The following is an 18,312-nucleotide window of genomic DNA, read 5'->3' as shown; positions in this document are numbered from 1 at the left end:
CATTTAAGATGCAAGCACATCAAAAGAATGGCCACTTTCTGACATCTTATTTTTAGTAGCCAATTTTAAGTTCTTTCTATCAAGGTGGTGTAGTATCTTCAGATCCACTGTCCAATGTTGCAAATGTTGTCTTCAAGCAAAGCTCATTGTGACTTCCTTACTTATCAAGTCCCCCTGAGGTTAATGGAAGTTATTTGAAGGTGTGCTGCACTGGCTCGCCAGATGCAGCTTGTCACGCTGGCCACGTGACCCGGAAGTGTCTGCGGACAGCGCTGGCTCCCGGCCTATAGAGTGAGATGAGCGCACAACCCTAGAGTCTGGCAAGACTGGCCCGAACGGGCAGGGGTACCTTTACCTTTACTTTACCTATTTGAAGATGACATGGACAGGTTTGCAACTCAAGTCCAATTGGGAGCAACTTCACTTAACTTTTTTTCTACTGATTTCAATGGGGCTTTGTTCATTACTAACTAAAGCAGGCTCAGAGTTGTTTAAATTTTCTCCCCTTAACATAATGTTGTTGTTGTTTAGTCATTTAGTCGTGTCCAACTCTTCATGACTCCATGGACCAGAGCACACCAGGCACTTCTGTCTTCCACTGCCTCCCGCAGTTTAGTCAGACTCATCTTTGTAGCTTTGAGAATACTGTCCAATCATCTCGTCCTCTGTCGTCCCATTCTCCTTGTGCCCTCAATCTTTGCCAACATCAGGGTCTTTTCCAGGGAGTCTTCTCTTCTCACGAGGTGGCCAAAGTATTGGAGTCTCAGCTTCACAATCTGTCCTTCCAGTGAGCACTCAGGGCTAATTTCCTTAAGAATGGATGCGTTTACCTTTACATAATAAGTAAAGGTAAAAAGGTAAAGGTCCCCTGGATGGTTAAGTCCAGTCAAAGGCAACTATGAGGTTGCGGTGCTCATCTCACTTTCAGGCCAAGGGAGCCAGCATTTGTCCACAGACAGTTTTCCGGATCATGTGGCCAGCATGACTAAACCGCTACTGGTGCACAGAGGACCGTGACAAGTGCCAGAGCGCATGGAAATGCCGTTTTCCTTCCCGCTGCAGCTGTACCTATTTATCTACTTGCACTGGTATGCTTTTGAACTGCTAGGTTGGCAGGAGCAGGGACAGAGAAACGGGAGCTCACCCCGTCGCAGGGATTCGAACCGCCAACCTTCCAATCAGCAAGCTCAAGAGGTACATCAACTGTGAAAATATTTTACTGCTTATTAATCCATTGTCAGGAAGGTATGTATTGTCCATGCATCTCAATAGTCAAAATCCTATGATCAAAACCTGGCATCGTATGCCATGGTTTAAAGGTAAAGGTAAAGGTAAAGGGACCCCTGACAGTTAAGTCCAGTTGCAAACGACTCTGGGGAGCCAGCATTTGTCCACAGACAGTTTTTCCGGGTCATGTGGCCAACATGACTAAGCCGCTTCTGGCAAAACCAGAGCAGCGCACGGAAATGCCGTTTACCTTCCCGCCGGAGCAGTACCTCTTTATCTACTTGCACTGGCGTGCGTTCGAACTGCTAGGTTGGCAGAAGCTGGGACAGAGAAACGGGAGCTCACCCCGTCGCAGGGATTCAAAAAGCCGACCTTCCAATTGGCAAGCCCAAGGCTCAGTGGTTTAGACCGCAGCGCCACCCGCATCCCTTTAATGCCATGGTTTAAAGTTAGCTTAATATCCTGGCTTGTTTATAAACTATTGAACAGGTTTTTTTGGATCACATATAATCTGATGATCGAATTAAGAGCTGAATCCTGGCTCATTCAGGCCCTCACACCAAGGGAGGGATGAAGCAGCTGCCAAGGCACCTGCACAGAGCTTCTGCATATCCTGGCTTACTGAGCAAGGAACTAATCATGCAAACCAGGCCAATGTGATTTCCACAGGAAATTAGGTACACGTTTGATGGACTACATCCTCAGTTCACATGCCTCTTAATTTTTTGCATATCTTATAGAAGAATCATAATTTAGTAGCTATTCAAACATTCAAATGTGTATGTGCATCCCAGTGATTTTTAAAATACTTCTCGGTGAAGCTTTCTTCCCTAGTAGTGTGTTAAAAGACTGCAGCTTAAAGAGAGCTTGTAAGAAGTCAGTGAGGAATGCATAAACTCAATAAACTGTTTCTTGATCGAAATAGTCATGGAAAATAAAAATTTAAAAAAGAAGAAAGAAATAGTCATGGAAACACGAGTTTAGAAGCTTTATAGTAGTGTGGTCGTTTCTAAACAGTGCTGAATGCTTTTTTTTACCTTTTACTTTGGTGCATTGTCATAAAACACCTATCTTGCAAAATCTGCATTAGCTGCCTGTATATTATCAAGTTCAATTAAAGGTGTTAAGACTAACATAAAAATCCCTAAACATCTTGGGCCCTAGGGAAGTGGCTTTTCCATTTTCCTCCTGCTAGTCTTCTTTGTACGGTTTAGACATTGATAAATGCAATGGAATCATTATGAATTATATATGTTTTAACTGTATTATATTTTATTGCTTTTGTTATTACCAATGTGCACTTTTATGAAAACCCCTTTCATGTCTGCTTGACAGAAAGCAGAAAATAATAATCTGCAATATTTAATTAAATAAGGTTTCGGGCTTATAGAAAATACTTCTCTTTTTAAATCCGATAAACTTTAAACCCTGTATCAAAAAATAGTCAACAACTATTATTGTTTATCTTAGGCGGTTTAATTTTTTGATATTTCTCAGTAATTAGAAGGACATCAGCATTAATAAAATGTGAAAATACTTTCAATGATTGTTCCTTTCCAAAATCCTTGTTGGTACAAAACAAAAACTGAATCCAGCGAAACATTTTTAGGTTTATTCTTTGTTAAAGTATAAGGTGTTGCTCCTGTCACCAGAAAGAGCTGCATATTATATAGATGCCCAAGATGCTCTAGGTATCAAGCAGCACACTTGGAGAGGTGGGGATTGTCCCCTAAGTCTTGTGGAGGAAGCATATACAGTACCATCCATCCAGTCCCTTCATCAATCATAACTGCTTTTCTCAAAATATATGCTTATCACATAACTTATGAACTTATCACATAACTTATTTTAGTATAATTGTTTTGTTTTTGTTTTTTGTTGTTTTATTGGTTCTAGTATAGTTTGTGTTTTGTTTTTAAGGGGCAGGATCAGGGCTGCCTGGGAGTGGGGCCCCAGCCAACACGATGGCTGGGACAAGTTCCACGAGGGGGAAGCACTGGGACATCCGATCTCAGTGATCATGGGCAGCAGGAGGAGTTACGCTAAGACCAGACCATGTCATTACCGAGGAGGCAGGTTTAGTCATTGTTTGAAGACTATCCCTGCCTCCGGGTCTGGCCTTGATATTGGAATCAACAGGGGAAACCCACATGACCTGAAGGTGTTGCTGTGTAATGCCAGGTGATTGATGAATAAAACCACTGCCATCCACGACCTGATTGTGGATGGAGGATTTGACCTGGCACGTGTGACAGAGACCTGGTTGGAGGAAGCATGTCCCTGAATAAGTTGGGCCCAACTCATAGTCATAGACATGCCCTAGACCTGGTATTCACCTCTAGTGACGTCGGTGATCTGACACTGAGTAAAAGTGAAACAAAAGAAGTGCCATGGTCAGATCACTTCCTGGTGCAACTGGACTTCTCCGCGACCCATCCCCTCTGCAGGGAGGTGGGACCAATTCGGATGGTCCGCCCCCACCACCTAATGGATCCAAATGGTTTCCAGAGAGTGGTAGGGGATGCTTTATGCCATGTTGATGGCCTTTCAGCTGATTCCCTGGTGGCTCGCTGGAATGCAGGGTTAACCAGGGTTATCGACTGTCTGGCTCCGAAGCGCCCTCTCCGATTGCATGGAGCCCGGACAGCCCTGTGGTTTTCTTCGGAGCTGAGGGCAATGAAACAATCGCTGAGACAGCTAGAGCGTCAGTGGCAGAAAACTCACTCCGAATCTGACCGGACACAGGTTAGAGCTCAACGTCGAGCCTACCAAGTGGCAATAGCGACGGCGAAGAAGACTTTCTTCACCGCCTCTATTGCATCTGCAGAAAGTAGTAGCAGGAGACTCTTTCAGGTGCTCCACAATTTAACGGAGCCACCTTTACCACCGGGGCCTTGTAAAGACCCCAAGATCTCCTGCAACGATTTTGCAAAGTTTTTTGCAGATAAAATCACTCATATTCGGAAGGAGCTAGACACCACTGTGGGAGCAGGGCTAGGGCGGGAGAGTGCTGGAGCCCTGTCTGGTCAAGTTGTATGGAATCAATTTCAATCCGTTACTCCCAAGGATGTGGACAGGCTGCTTGGACGCGTGAAACCAACCACCTGTCTCCTTGATCCTTTCCCTTTCCTGGCTAATAAAAGCAAGCCGGGAAGGGCTGGGCGATGGGCTCTGTGGGGTGGTGAATGCTTCCCTCTGTGAGGGAACATTCCCAGATCCGCTAAAAGAGGCGGTTATCAAACCGCTTCTTAAAAAAAAATCTTTAGCCCGGTCAGTATGGCCAACTATCGCCCAGTCTCAAATCTTCCATTCTTGGGCAAGGTGATTGAGCACGTTGTTGCTGAACAACTCCAGGCACGCCTGGAGGATGCGGACCATTTGGATCCCTTCCAATCGGGATTCAGGCCTCATCATGGGACTGAAACTGCCTTGGTCGCACTGGTTGATGATCTCCGGCGAGCTAGGGACAAAGGTGAGAGTTGTTTCCTAGTTCTGCTGGATCTCTCAGCGGCCTTTGATACAATTGACCATAACATCCTTCTGGACCGTCTAGAGGGGCTGGGAGCTGGGGGCACTGTTATACAGTGGTCTCGCTCCTTCCTCCTGGGCCGTGTTCAGAAAGTGGTGGGGGGGATGAGTGTTCAGACCCCTGGGCCCTCACCTGTGGGGTGCCTCAGGGTTCTGTCCTCTCCCCCATGCTTTTTAACATCTATATGAAGCCGCTGGGAGAGATCATCAGGGGGTTTGGACTGGGTGTCCATCAATATGCAGATGATACCCAGCTCTACCTCTCCTTCAAATCAGAACCAGTGAAGGCGGTGAAGGTCCTGTGTGAGTGCCTGGAGGCGGTTGGATAGATGGTAGCTAATGGATTGAGGTTGAATCCTGACAAGACAGAAGTACTGTTTTGGGGAGACAGGGAGCGGGCTGGTGTGGAGGACTCCCTGGTCCTGAATGGGGTAACTGTGCCCCTGAAGGACCAGGTGCACAGCCTGGGAGTCATTTGGGACTCACAGCTGTCCATGGAGGCGCAGGTCAATTCTGTATCCAGGGCAGCGGTCTACCAACTCCACCTGGTACACAGGCTGAGACCCTACCTGCCCGCTGACTGTCTCGCCAGAGTGGTGCATGCTCTACTTATCTCCCGCTTGGACTACCAAACTGGTGACTGGGAGCGGCCGCCGAGACCACATAACACCAGTCTTGAAAGACCTACGTTGGCTCCCAGTACGTTTCCGAGTACAATTCAAAGTGCTGGTGTTGACCTTTAAAGCCCTAAACGGCCTTGGCCCAGTATACCTGAAGGAGCGTCTCCACCCCCATCGTTCTGCCCGGACGCTGAGGCCCAGCGCCGAGGGCCTTCTGGCAGTTCCCTCATTGCGAGAAGCAAAGCTACAGGGAACCAGGCAGAGGGCCTTCTCGGTAGTGGCGCCCGCCCTGTGGAACGCCCTCCCATCAGATGTCAAAGCGATAAACAACTACCTGACATTCAGAAGACATCTTAAGGCAGCCCTGTTCAGGGAAGTTTTTAATGTGTGATATTTTAGTGTTTTTTGGTTTCTATGGAAGCTGGGGAAACCCAGCCAGATGGGCGGGGTACAAATAATAAATTATTATTATTATTATTATTATTATTATTATTATTATTATTAGAGCCATCACCAGAATTTTACTGTTGCCAATTTCCTCCTCATCCCTTTCTTCCTTGTGTACCGTATGCAGGTATCTTTGATGAAGTTAGGTGGAGGTCTAGCTGTGCCCAGCCTGTCATTTATTTCTTTAAATCCCAGCTTTCTTCCATCTTGTACATTCCTCTTCAATTAGGCTTTTGGCTGAATAACATTCTATGTCCTTTTTGCGGGAGGTGAGTTATTTGTTTGTTTTGTATTTGTTCTTGTTTTTATTATGGGCTTTGCGTTTTTGTTTTGTTTTTTTATGCTGGTAACTGCCCTGAAATTTTCAGCTGAAGGGTGCTATACAAATTTAATATAATAATGATAAGAAGCAGCAGCCGCCGCCAGTGGGCATGGCTGTGCTGCACTCAGAAACCTTTAGGCATCAATAATAATTGCAAATACCTTTCGTGTTGATCATTTTTGATGTGACCTCCAGCTTCTCCAAAGGCTCTGTTCCAATATTTTCCAGCTTAATGGTGAGTTGCTGCATCTCTCCATTATAGAGCTGGACAGACACATTGGTGGCTATTTCATCTCCTGAGGAAGGCTGTAGCATGTGAGCAGACCTTCAAAAATGGCATGAAAATACAAGTGAAAAATACATGCAACATTGACAAATATATGAAAATTACATTATCTACCTTTATGATTTTATTTATTATTATTTTTTGTCCTGCCCTTTCTCCAAAGAGCCTGGGGCAGTATACCTCCTCCCCCCCCCCCCCGTCACATTTTATCCCCCAAACAACCCTGTAAAGATATATTAGAGGTGAGGAGCAAGGTCATCCAGTGCATATCTTAGCTGAGCTGAAATTTGAACCCAGATCTTCCCAATCCTGGTCCGATACTGACCACTACACTATGCTGGCACAGCTTGCTTACTCCTCTCATTTACGTGTGACATATAAAGATACTGACTGCATGTGCTAATGCACGGGTGATCATGGTCACTGTGGAGAATTCTACTTTGGCTTTCGGAGAAGGATCTAAGGAAGAACTTAAGACTTGGAATTGGTGAGTTAATTCTCCTTGCAGTGCAAGCTATTGAAAGGTAACACTGAAGCCAATGTTGCCCTTGCTGGTTGATAAAATAGTAATCCTAAAGCTAATATAGAATAGAATAGAATCATAGAATCATAGAGTTGGAAGAGACCACAAGGGCCATCGAGTCCAACCCCCTGCCAAGCAGGAAACACCATCAGAGCACTCCTGACATATGGTTGTCAAGCCTCTGCTTAAAGACCTCCAAAGAAGGAGACTCCACCACACTCCTTGGCAGCAAATTCCACTGTCAAACAGCTCTTACTGTCAGGAAGTTCCTCCTAATGTTTAGGTGGAATCTTCTTTCTTGTAGTTTGGAACCATTGCTCCGTGTCCGCTTCTCTGGAGCAGCAGAAAAACAACCTTTCTCCCTCCTCTATGTGACATCCTTTTATATATTTGAACATGGCTATCATATCACCCCTTAACCTCCTCTTCTCCAGGCTAAACATGCCCAGCTCCCTTAGCCGTTCCTCATAAGGCATCGTTTCCAGGCCTTTGACCATTTTGGTTGCCCTCCTCTGGACACGTTCCAGTTTGTCAGTGTCCTTCTTGAACTGTGGTGCCCAGAACTGGACACAGTACTCCAGGTGAGGTCTGACCAGAGTAGAATACAGTGGCACTATTACTTCCCTTGATCTAGATGCTATACTCCTATTGATGCAGCCCAGAATTGCATTGGCTTTTTTAGCTGCCGCGTCACACTGTTGGCTCATGTCAAGTTTGTGGTCAACCAAGACTCCTAGATCCTTTTCACATGTACTGCTCTCAAGCCAGGTGTCACCCATCTTGTATTTGTGCCTCTCATTTTTTTTTGCCCAAGTGCAATACTTTACATTTCTCCCTGTTAAAATTCATCTTGTTTGTTTTGGCCCAGTTCTCTAATCTGTCAAGGTCGTTTTGAAGTGTGATCCTGTCCTCTGGGGTGTTAGCCACCCCTCCCAGTTTGGTGTCATCTGCAAATTTGATCAGGATGCCCTTGAGTCCATTATCCAAGTTGTTGATAAAGATGTTGAATAAGACTGGGCCCAAGACAGAACCCTGTGGCACCCCACTAGTCACTCTTCTCCAGGATGAAGAGGAACCATTTATAAGCACCCTTTGGGTTCGGTCAGTCAGCCAGTTACAAATCCACTGAGTGGTAGCATAGTCAAGGATCTTTCAGGATAAATTTCTGTTCTTACTTGCTGACCCCAACAGTACAGGTTAAGAACTTAATTCGTTCCGGAGGTCCGTACTTAACCTGAAACTGTTCTTAGCCTGAAGCACCACTTTAGCTAATGGGGCCTCCTGCTGCTGCCGCGCCGCCGGAGCACGATTTCTGTTCTCATCCTGAAGCAAAGTTCTTAACCCGAGGTACTATTTCTGGGTTAGAGGAGTCTGTAACCTGAAGCGTCTGTAACCTGAAGCATCTGTAATCCGAGGTACCACTGTATAATAAAATGCTTGATGTTTTCACTAATACAAACATATAAATTTGAATGGGAACACAATATAATGTTATGTGGTTCTTTGGAGAGTGGATGATTCCCCTAGTTCCTAACAACTTGAAAATGATCACTCAGATTTCTTACCTCGGTAATGAAGTACTAATTTGCAATCTAGGTAAAGCTGGAATGACTTCCACTGTGCAACCGTTGGTCTTTATTCCTGGTAACTTATCCAGAAGACAGTCACTGAAGACCCCAAAAACTGAAGTGTGATAACCTGACATCAACAGAGACCAAATCAGGAGTTTATTGTCAAGTCATGGATGGAAACCCCACTGTAGTTGAAGATGTCAGAAACTTGATATATATGGAATATATTGAAAAGTTTAGTGACCTTGGTACCAGTGACTCATTTGGGCCCTCATTACTAGCCAATTATAATATAGTTAGCAATTATCTATGAAGAGCTATTTAGGAAATGTCCAGGAGCCAATAATCCTCAAAACATAACTAACATTGGTTGGGGGGTGGGGGTTGTCATGGGAATTGGATGGGGGCTAAATGGCCAGTAAATTTTAATCCTGTTTAGTATTCACACTGTGAGCCAAAGTCTTAAGAATATGTATCCGTCCATTTCCTGTTCATTTCACTCTTGCATGTTTTCACTCATAAATCAGTTACTTCCCATTTTTTGCATTAAGCTGTAATTTCTTTAAAAATAAATATTTAAATTATTACATATTTTCCTTGCCAAAATGCACTATTCTAAAAACACATATTTCTAAAAACCTTTCTTTTTTCAAAACACATTGGTGGGGGAGGGACTTCACCAAAACATTTGTAAGTGCAAACATTTATGGATAGCTGACTTCTGAATCACACTTTCGTGTGGGAAATGGGGATTGGGTCAGTTCAAATTCCAGAAATATCCCTACTAGAAACAAGAGAATTTTGCCAATTTGCCAAATTTTGTTTTAGGCAAACTACCCCAGGTAGTCCTAGCAGTTCAAAAGCACGTCAAAGTGCAAGTAGATAAATAGGTACCACTCCAGCGGGAAGGTAAACGGAGTTTCCATGCGCTGCTCTGGTTTGCCAGAAGTGGCTTAGTCATGCTGGCCACATGAACCAGAAGCTGTACGCTGGCTCCCTTGGCCAATAAAGCGAAATGAGTGCCACAACCTAATGGTCAGGGGTTCCTTTACCTTTACCCCAGGATCTCTGCTGCCCCTTTCCCCCCATATACAGTAATCTACAATTCAACAAACACCATCCGCCTCTGAGATGTTCAGCTACATTAGAGAGATTCTTTTTGATACCAGACTCCTGACTCATTTACTGGAAAGCACATTAATTATAAGCAATTTAAAGATAAGCCTCTTGTTTTCTCATTTCTATGTACAGTTAGTAGGCAATTAGGTTAGCTCAATATTTTCTTTTTAGAATCGATTGATACAATCTAGACTTCGTTTATGAAATTTGTAGCCCACCCTTCATCTCAAACGGCAGCAACTATATGCAGTTTTAACAATAGGGTAATAAGTAGACACAGCGAGATAGAAGCATTTCCTGTGTGCCTGGGCAGAATTGGGCAGAATTACAGTAAGCAAAAGGGATCACTCACTTCCACACAAAAAAGGGCAGAGGATTAGAACAGCCTTGCCATTTAGAAAATCGACAACTTCTGACGCATGAATGGAATATAAAAGCAACAACAGTTTTTACCACTGATGGTGATCTGGCCTGCAGACTGTGGGACACCAACAAGTGTTACTGGATAGAGGCCGGATTCTGCTGGTAAAGAGAGAGCTGCAGGGAGGGATTCAAACTCCACTCCACTTGTCAGAAGGCCCTGGAGGAGGTGGAAAGCATATATATAACAGACACACATAAGAAGTCTATTCAACTTGCATCAAAGAGAGTATGAATGCTGTCTGCTAGTGCTTATTTATACTGCTTTACTGTTTTTGCCACTCTTCCAAGGAAGAAATAGTGGGATATAAATGATTTTAAGTAAAATGTGTCTGCATTGAAAATGGGGCTTTAAATTAAGCAAGCCATGCACCACTTTAGCGAATGGGGCCTCCCGCTGCCGCTGCACCGCCACCACATGATTTCTGTTCTCATCCTGAAGCAAAGTTCTTAACCCGAGGTACTGTTTCTGGGTTAGCGGAGTCTGTAACCTGAAGCGTCTGTAACCCAAGGTATCACTGTATTTCATCTGCTGTATTTAATATTGCAATTTTATTATTTTATTGTACATTGTCTTCAGTACATTTGTAGAAACAGAACAAACTATATGGTGTGCGAAACATTTCTAATTTTGTGTCCCCTCCAACTCTATCAGAATCATTAAAGAATTGTAATCCGCAGTGAAAGGGTATATGATAGCCCCCGTAGTCTGAGTCACTGGCTCTTAACATTACTGTCAGTTTTGCATTGAGATTATCAACTGTACACAGTAATTACATAGGTGTCATACTGTATATGCAATACCACAATGGTAAATCTAACTGCAATGGAGATTTCCTTGCAAAGCAACCCCGAAATAAGTAAGCATTACATAATATTATGTAAGTTAAATGTCTGACAACTGAAATAGCTAAGTTCCAGCTCCTAACCAGAAGAAAAAGCCAACATAATTGCCTTTCCTTTCTTCTTAGGACTTATTACTAGTGAATTGTCTCTGTGAATTGAAAAAGTCCCACTGGTCAGAATAATATACCACCATCTGCTGGAGCAAAGGACATTTGGTTGGTTAGATTCACGAGCAAGTGGGTCAAAGAATCACTCTAATGCGATCTCAACTGACACGGCAGTTAGCTGAATTAACTGCAGAGAGTGTCTGAGGAGACACAGTATTATTCAGCTCAACAAATGACAACAGCCAATAGCCATTTCACTCAACACAGATTGCAGGCTATCTGGGTGCATTAACATGAATCAAAACTGTAGAACTCTGTCATCTACTTCCAAAGTGACAAAGTGCATTGAGGCAAATCCCTAACAGAGGACAGAGGCCTTCACTGTTGTGTGTATGAAAGAGTTATGCAGGCTGAAGGCAGCAAACCTGAAACACGTTTTCGAACTTTTAAGGTGTGCCCCACAACGACCAAGGCTTTGCAATGAAGATTGATTTTTTTTTAAGTAACAAAATAACACACACACATAAAAAGAGATATTGCGTATCACTAAAATCTTATGCAAACTCACAGCCAAAAGCCTTTTAGAACATGAGCTTTATCCTCCTCATAAGGCTAAGAGAGGGACACTATGCTGTGGTACGTACAGTGGTGCCTTGCAAGATGAAAATAATTCGTTCCGCGAGTCTCTTCATCTTGCGGTTTTTTCGTCTTTTGAAGCAACCCTATTAGCGGCTTAGCGGCTATTAAAGGCTTAGCGGCTTAGCAGCTAAGATGCTATTAGCGGCTTAGAAAAGGGGGGGGGGAGTGAAAAAAATCGCAAGACGTTTTCGTTTTGCGAAGCAAGTCCATAGGGAAATTCGTCTTGCGAAGTGCCTCAAAAAACGGAAAATCCTTTCGTCTAGCGGGTTTTTCGTCTTGCGAGGCATTCTGGGCGCTGCTTTTGCACTTAAAGATGATATGTTGTTGTTGCTGTTGTGAGATGATATATAGAAGTCTCTATATTTATCTTATTTTGAAATTTGGTGTGTTTAGTATTCTTCTGCAAATCTCTGCAAGATTTCATAGCATACAAGCCTCTGGTATATAAAATAGTTGGTGATTAATTTCATCATTAACCATGTCTGATTGAAAACACCAATTTCATAATGGAAAAAGTCCCACTCTCACTTCTGATATATTTTCCTTACAGTGATGAAATGACTGTGAAGGGCTTGCTTCTTTAAAAAAGATGTATTGGGGGGGGGGGAGGAATCAGAGATTTATAAAATTACGCACTATATGAAGAATTCATTTTAAGTTTTGTTTTTTTCCTTTCCCTGAACACTAGCACTTGAGCGCATCCAATGAAATTGATGGGCAGTACATTCAGGACAGACAAAGGGAAATGATTCTTGAAATCAATAATTAACATGTGGAATTGGTGGCCACAAGATGTGGTGATGGTAACTCAATTTGAAAGGGGTTACAGAAGATAATGTAAGAGGAAAGTATCAACAGCCATTAACTATAGCTTTACTAAACCTCCCTGCAAAAAGGGATGTAACTCTGTCCCCCAGCGTCTAGGACTCAGACAGGAGAAGACTGCTACCTTCAGGATCTGCTTGTGATTTCCCAGAAGTCTATGGGTGGTCACTGCTGCAAACTAGATACTGAACTTACTAGATGAAACCTTGGCCTGATCCAGTTAGAATTTTTTTATTATTTAAGTATGATCATTCAAAAATAAAAGTTACTTCTTCTGCATAACAACATGCTTGAAAATCCAAACAATTTATTGATAAAGTTTTGCCACCAAGCACTAGATTATTAAGACATCACTTTCACTTCTGCAAATCATCTTAACATAAGTTGGTATAGGTAGTTTGTTTGGGACTCTTCATATTTTATGAAATCAGCCAAGGTGCACTATTAAAACACAGCTATTTCAGCTGAACAATGGCTGCCCTTGTGTGCATACCATCCAAACCCTTTAAGTCTAGCCTCACAGTGTCTTGTCACACATTTCCAGGGCTAGAACTCTTTCCTCAATTAGCATTATTGCTGTGTGGACAGAGGGAAAAGACCCAGGGATGAGGAATGGGGCAAGATTTGACAGACACAAGAAACGATGAACACAACTCCATATTCATCCAGCAGTGCGCTTAGGAAAAGAAACCAAGGAGTTTTAAAGAATGTAAAAGCAGAAAGCAACAAAGACCTGGGGCTAAATTTAGAGGGCACAGAGATGTCAAGTTGAAAGGTCAGAATAAATTCGGCGGGGGGGGAAGTTACATGGACAATGAGGAACACAACTATTGCTGCTAGCGTGCCTCAAATCCTCAAGCACTCCAATAGAAACATAACTTGGCTTAAAGGAGCAGTGTTATACTTGATCTCAACCTCGTTTATAGAATGAACTATTCTATAAAGGAGGTTTGAGATTAAGTATAATGAAATACAAATAATAATAATAATAATAATAATAATAATAATAATAATAATCCCTAGTCAGTAAAAGGCAATGGTTTTACCCTTGCTTGTATACACTAGCATAAATGTTCAACAGCATAAAGCTTATCAAACAGGCCTGGTACAGATATTAAGAGGGTGATCACAGACCCTCATTTCACTGTCCTCTTCCCAACAATTTCAGCCATTTGTCCCATCTCATTTTAAACACGATGTTAACATCAATAAGGTTAATCAGGGTTTCAATTCAACTAGGCTTTGAAACATACCATATTTTCTACACGGAGTTCAAAAGGCATTGGATTGTACACCATCAGCTGAACTTCACAAACATCTCCCTGGACCCATTGAAAATCTGTATTAAAAACAAAAACATAAGTTTCAGAGTTGCTGCTGTTGTTTTTCAAAAAGCTACACGCATACTTTGTTGCTGTTATCATATATTGCTACAGAGATATTGTAGATATCCCACGTGCCATCCATACGGGCTGCCTCTCGCATGGCGACCGAAAGGGCTGCCGCTCGGGCACCATCCGTATGGGTGTGTCTGTACGGGCTGCCGCTTGCACGGCAACAATAGGAAGTCTTGATCCCCACGTAACCCAACTTTTGTTGCAAGATTATGCTAAGCTATAACAGCAAATCTGCAAGCATTCTGTTCCTCACGCTTCCAATAAGCACTGAAAGACTGAAAGGCATTCTTGCAATCATCTTCAATGATACTATAAAAATGTGATCTGCTTGTATCCTTCTTTCCAAGTGGCAGCAGTGGATTAACACATCATGAGCTGCAAACAAAGGCAAGATGGATACAAGCAATCTGTGCCAAGTTGTCTAGTCAGTTTTATAATCGAGAGGAGGAAATAGCATATTGATCCAAAAACTGGCAATAACCACTTGATTCAATTTGCAGGATGAAAACCAGCAAGCAAACAGTGGTATATCAAATATTCAAGCAGGATGCATTTTAAAACGTAATGAATATAAGAAATTGTTTTCTTACCAATTTTTTTACTCCGCTCCTCCCCACGATTGTGAGCGATGATTGGAGAATATATAAAGGGACTCTTTGTTGACATGTTCTGACCCACCAAGCTTTTTATTTTCTGCGGCCGAAGGCTAACAGGGAGATTTAAAAGCTTGACAGATCTGTTAAATAAACAAAAAGGGTTGTTTTAACATAGCAAAGAAACCTAAATTGAACATACAGTCAGAATAGAAACAAGGCAGCATTAGAAATTCTAGTAAAATCAGCTTAGAGTAGTGGGGGGGGGAACAAATTGCAAGAAGAATAAAGGGTTATCAATTCCTTCAATAAGCATTGTTACTATAAGCCTGGTAACCTACACATATGGCAATGCATCCAGCTTGAATTCAGAACTTCAGTGTCTGAGGCTTAGTGAGCTCTGAGGGACTGTGTGCTCAGCAATAGTGCTTAGGATTATTTTCCATTCAATATGTAGATGCGACATCCCATATGTAGCATAAAAAGCAAATTATATATCTTAAATTCTTACTGAAGGGTAAAATTATTTCACATTCCGTGGCCATAACACTGATGCCATGCCAATATTGACAATGAATTCTCTGGGAAGAGACTCCATTGACAAACATATCTCAGGCAAAGCCTCTATACAGCACAAAATAAATAGGTATAACAGCAACAGTTCAATCCACCATGGAACCATCTATGGTAGCATCAGCCAACACAACCGTGAAAGTAGAGGAAAGGGTTAAACTAGTATGAAAGCAAACAACAACAAACCAAGATAAATCAGAAATAGTGATATGATGCTGAGACATCATAACTATGCATGTTTCTGGGTAGTATTAAGAAGCAAATCGAAGGGTGGGTGGCGCTGTGTGTTAAACCACAGAGCCTAGGACTTGCCGATCAGAAGGTCGGCGGTTCGAATCCCCGCAATGGGGTGAGCTCCTGTTGCTCGGTCCCTGCTCCTGCCAACCTAGCAGTGCGAAAGCACCTCACAGTGCAAGTAGATAAATAGATACAGCTCCAGCAGGAGGATAAACGGCGTTTCCGTGCGCTGCTCTGGTTCGCCAGACGCGGCTTAGTCATGCTGGCCACATGACCCGGAAGCTGTACGCCGGCTCCCTCAGCCAATAAAGCAAGATGAGCACTGCAACCCCAGAGTTGGCCACGACTGGACCTAATGGTCAGGGGTCCCTTTACCTTTAAGAAGCAAATCTCTGGTATTCAGGGGATAAGAGGCAGTCTCAACTATGCAAGTTGAGTGTCCTCAACACAATGACTCCTTACACAACTGCCTGCTTCCTTCGAGAAATATTGTTACAAGTCAGAAACTGGACAGATGGTTACAAGGACAGAAACTGTCCCATTCTACTGCAGCTGACCCATGGATCACAAAGCACGTTTTTGCGCCTACAGTGCAAAGCATGAAAACCAACAGGACCAAGCAATTCAATTGCAGTTGATGGTTACCTTACAATAGGAAGTTTAGTGAATGGCACAGGGGGAAGCTTTAAACCATCTGGAAGCGTAATTAATTCCATCGTCCCAGGGCATTTTGAGGTGTAGTTTTCTAGACTTTGTGTTACATCTTTCTTTTCTGAAAAGAAAGCACAATTCTCCATTAAAGTTGTCTCAAAACGGTAATATTCAAAAGCACATAATTTATCCAGGATTACAGATATTTTTATTTTATTTTGCTATGTATTGTGATATACTGCTTACTCTCTCCATTACTTTCTCTCTCTCTCTCTTAAAAAATTACAGTGAACTTCAGAACTCCACTGATGTAATATTGGATATGATCCTGAACCAATAGTAGTTAAAACACACACAAGCAAAATACTGAAGATTCCAAAAGCAGCAGTCAGTGGAACAATAAAAACATTTTTACAGACCTGGCAATATATGACAGGGCTTTCCAAAGGTGACATGCCGCAACTAAAAAGAGCCAGGCTTTGATGCCTGTCCACCTAACCTCTGTAGATTGCACTGTTTGGAGAAGGTCTTCCCCAGAAGATCTTAAAACACATATTCAGCTTCTGACAGGAGTAGGCAGTCCTTGAGACAACTTGACAATGTATTGAAAGAACAACTTCAGTCCAGAAAGAATGCCAGTTTACCTGTTTCAAGCCTGCTGTGATTTGTCCATTTTTAGATTAAGAGGATTTTCAAAAGCTCTTTGTGATCTAACTTGCTAGGGAAGGAAACAGGATGGGGAGTCTGCTGCTCAATCAACAGAAGTCAGGAATCCCACTCAGCTTGTCTAAAAGAGCCTCTCCTTTAGTAACATCTATATAAACTGGTTACAGGAAATATATTTGTAATTTTATTTTATTTTATTTTTAAATCATACCCTGATCAGAAAGAAAATCCAGCATGGTTTGCAAGAGAAAAGACAAATGTCGGACAGAAAGCGCTGGGTTTCCCATTCTTCTTGAAGCATACACTAACTCGTGAAGCAAACGCATCTGCACGGCAGCCCAGCCACGGTGAGTTCCTTAAAAACAAAACCGGGAATGTTTACTGCAATAAATCTCGAAAGTGAGAAGCAATCAATACCATCACGAAATTCATTCGATGCTGAATTTTACAAGGCTACTAGCTCTAAGGCTCAGCATTATGCTAGACCTACTTCCCAAGACAACCGTCCCATGACATAAGTTTTTAAAAGCCACGCTGCAGACTAGGGTAGTTAATAAAGGATAACTTATTTAATGCCCTCTCAAAAAGACCTTCAGTGACAAGATCCCATGCCTACACAATTAACACTGCTCCTAGTTTAAGGCCCCTTCAGTTTTTACTGTGCCCAAGGCCCCTGAAAATCTCAAAGCCTATGCACAAACCTTCACATTTTCACTATACCACTGAATAGTGCCTCTTCTGTTACGCAGTAAAATCTTACTGCCATCTGGAAAAATCAAATTAATATTTTCCATTTCATCAACTAAATTATACTGTAGCACTGAACACAAATCATCATAATCACTCAGATGTTTATTAATGTTCTTCAAATCCAAGATACATTTTCTCTCAAATCCTCTCATTACTGCATCATCCACACTTAAATTTAGGCACTCAGGCTAAACATAAATCACTTTTATCATTATCCTCCGAAAACTGGACTTAAAATTAATTACCTCACATTAGTTACATTCAAAAAAAGAAATTATGTAGAAATAAGTCCTGTCAAGGTTTGAGTGCCATACTCACATATTTGAATAAAATATGAAATATGGAAGCTAATGTTCCTCAAATGTAAAAAGACTTGGGGTTGTATTCAGCTAACTGTTGCTCAGAGTATGCCCACTGAGGTTAATAGCCATGACTACCTTAGGCCTATTAATTTCAGTTAGCCTACTCTGAGTAAATGTTAGCTGAATGCAACTCTTTCTATAATATACCTGTTTAAAAACTACCTGCAGCTTTCATGAAGCTATTAATATTAGCTGGTATATAGTGTGGTATATAATTTTATTATATGCATTTGCAACACTTTCAGAAATTTCAGAAACTACAGTGTGGATCATATCCCATTATCATTCAGGACAACAACTGAAGATTGACAGTGGCTGTATCCTTCCCACCACTTCACATGTGATTCTTCCTCAGGAGTACCTGCTTCTTTAGATTTTATGAGGAATTTAAAAATAACTATGCGGGTGGCGCAGTGGGTTAAACCACAGAGCCTAGGGTTTGCCAATCAGAAGGTCGGTGGTTCGAATCCCTGCGACGGGGTGAGCTCCCGTTGCTCGGTCTCTGCTCCTGCCCACCTAGCAGTTCGAAAGCGCGTCAAAGTTAAAGCAGATAAATAGGTCCCGCTCCGGCGGGAAGGTAAACGGCATTTCCGTGTGCTGCTC

General features: G+C 42.5%; 1 protein-coding gene across 3 annotated transcripts in view; it reads right to left on the bottom strand.

The window, feature by feature from the left end:
• TRAPPC9 (trafficking protein particle complex subunit 9) overlaps positions 1 to 18,312 on the bottom strand; it is a 264,093-nt gene that overhangs the window by 220,157 nt on the left and 25,624 nt on the right. For all 3 annotated transcript variants that reach the window (XM_081874037.1, XM_081874039.1, XM_081874038.1), the window contains 7 exons: positions 16,809 to 16,952; positions 15,926 to 16,052; positions 14,468 to 14,613; positions 13,734 to 13,819; positions 10,097 to 10,223; positions 8,519 to 8,651; positions 6,306 to 6,469 (listed from right to left, as the gene is read on the bottom strand). In XM_081874037.1, the coding sequence (XP_081730163.1) occupies positions 6,306 to 6,469; positions 8,519 to 8,651; positions 10,097 to 10,223; positions 13,734 to 13,819; positions 14,468 to 14,613; positions 15,926 to 16,052; positions 16,809 to 16,952 (927 nt within the window). The remainder of the gene's footprint in view (positions 1 to 6,305; positions 6,470 to 8,518; positions 8,652 to 10,096; positions 10,224 to 13,733; positions 13,820 to 14,467; positions 14,614 to 15,925; positions 16,053 to 16,808; positions 16,953 to 18,312) is intronic.

This window comes from Podarcis erhardii (assembly GCF_964252035.2).
Source record: "Podarcis erhardii genome assembly, chromosome: 8".
Taxonomy (NCBI): domain Eukaryota; kingdom Metazoa; phylum Chordata; class Lepidosauria; order Squamata; family Lacertidae; genus Podarcis; species Podarcis erhardii.
Note: the sequence above shows the minus strand (reverse complement) of the source record. Positions and strands in the feature narration are given on the sequence as shown.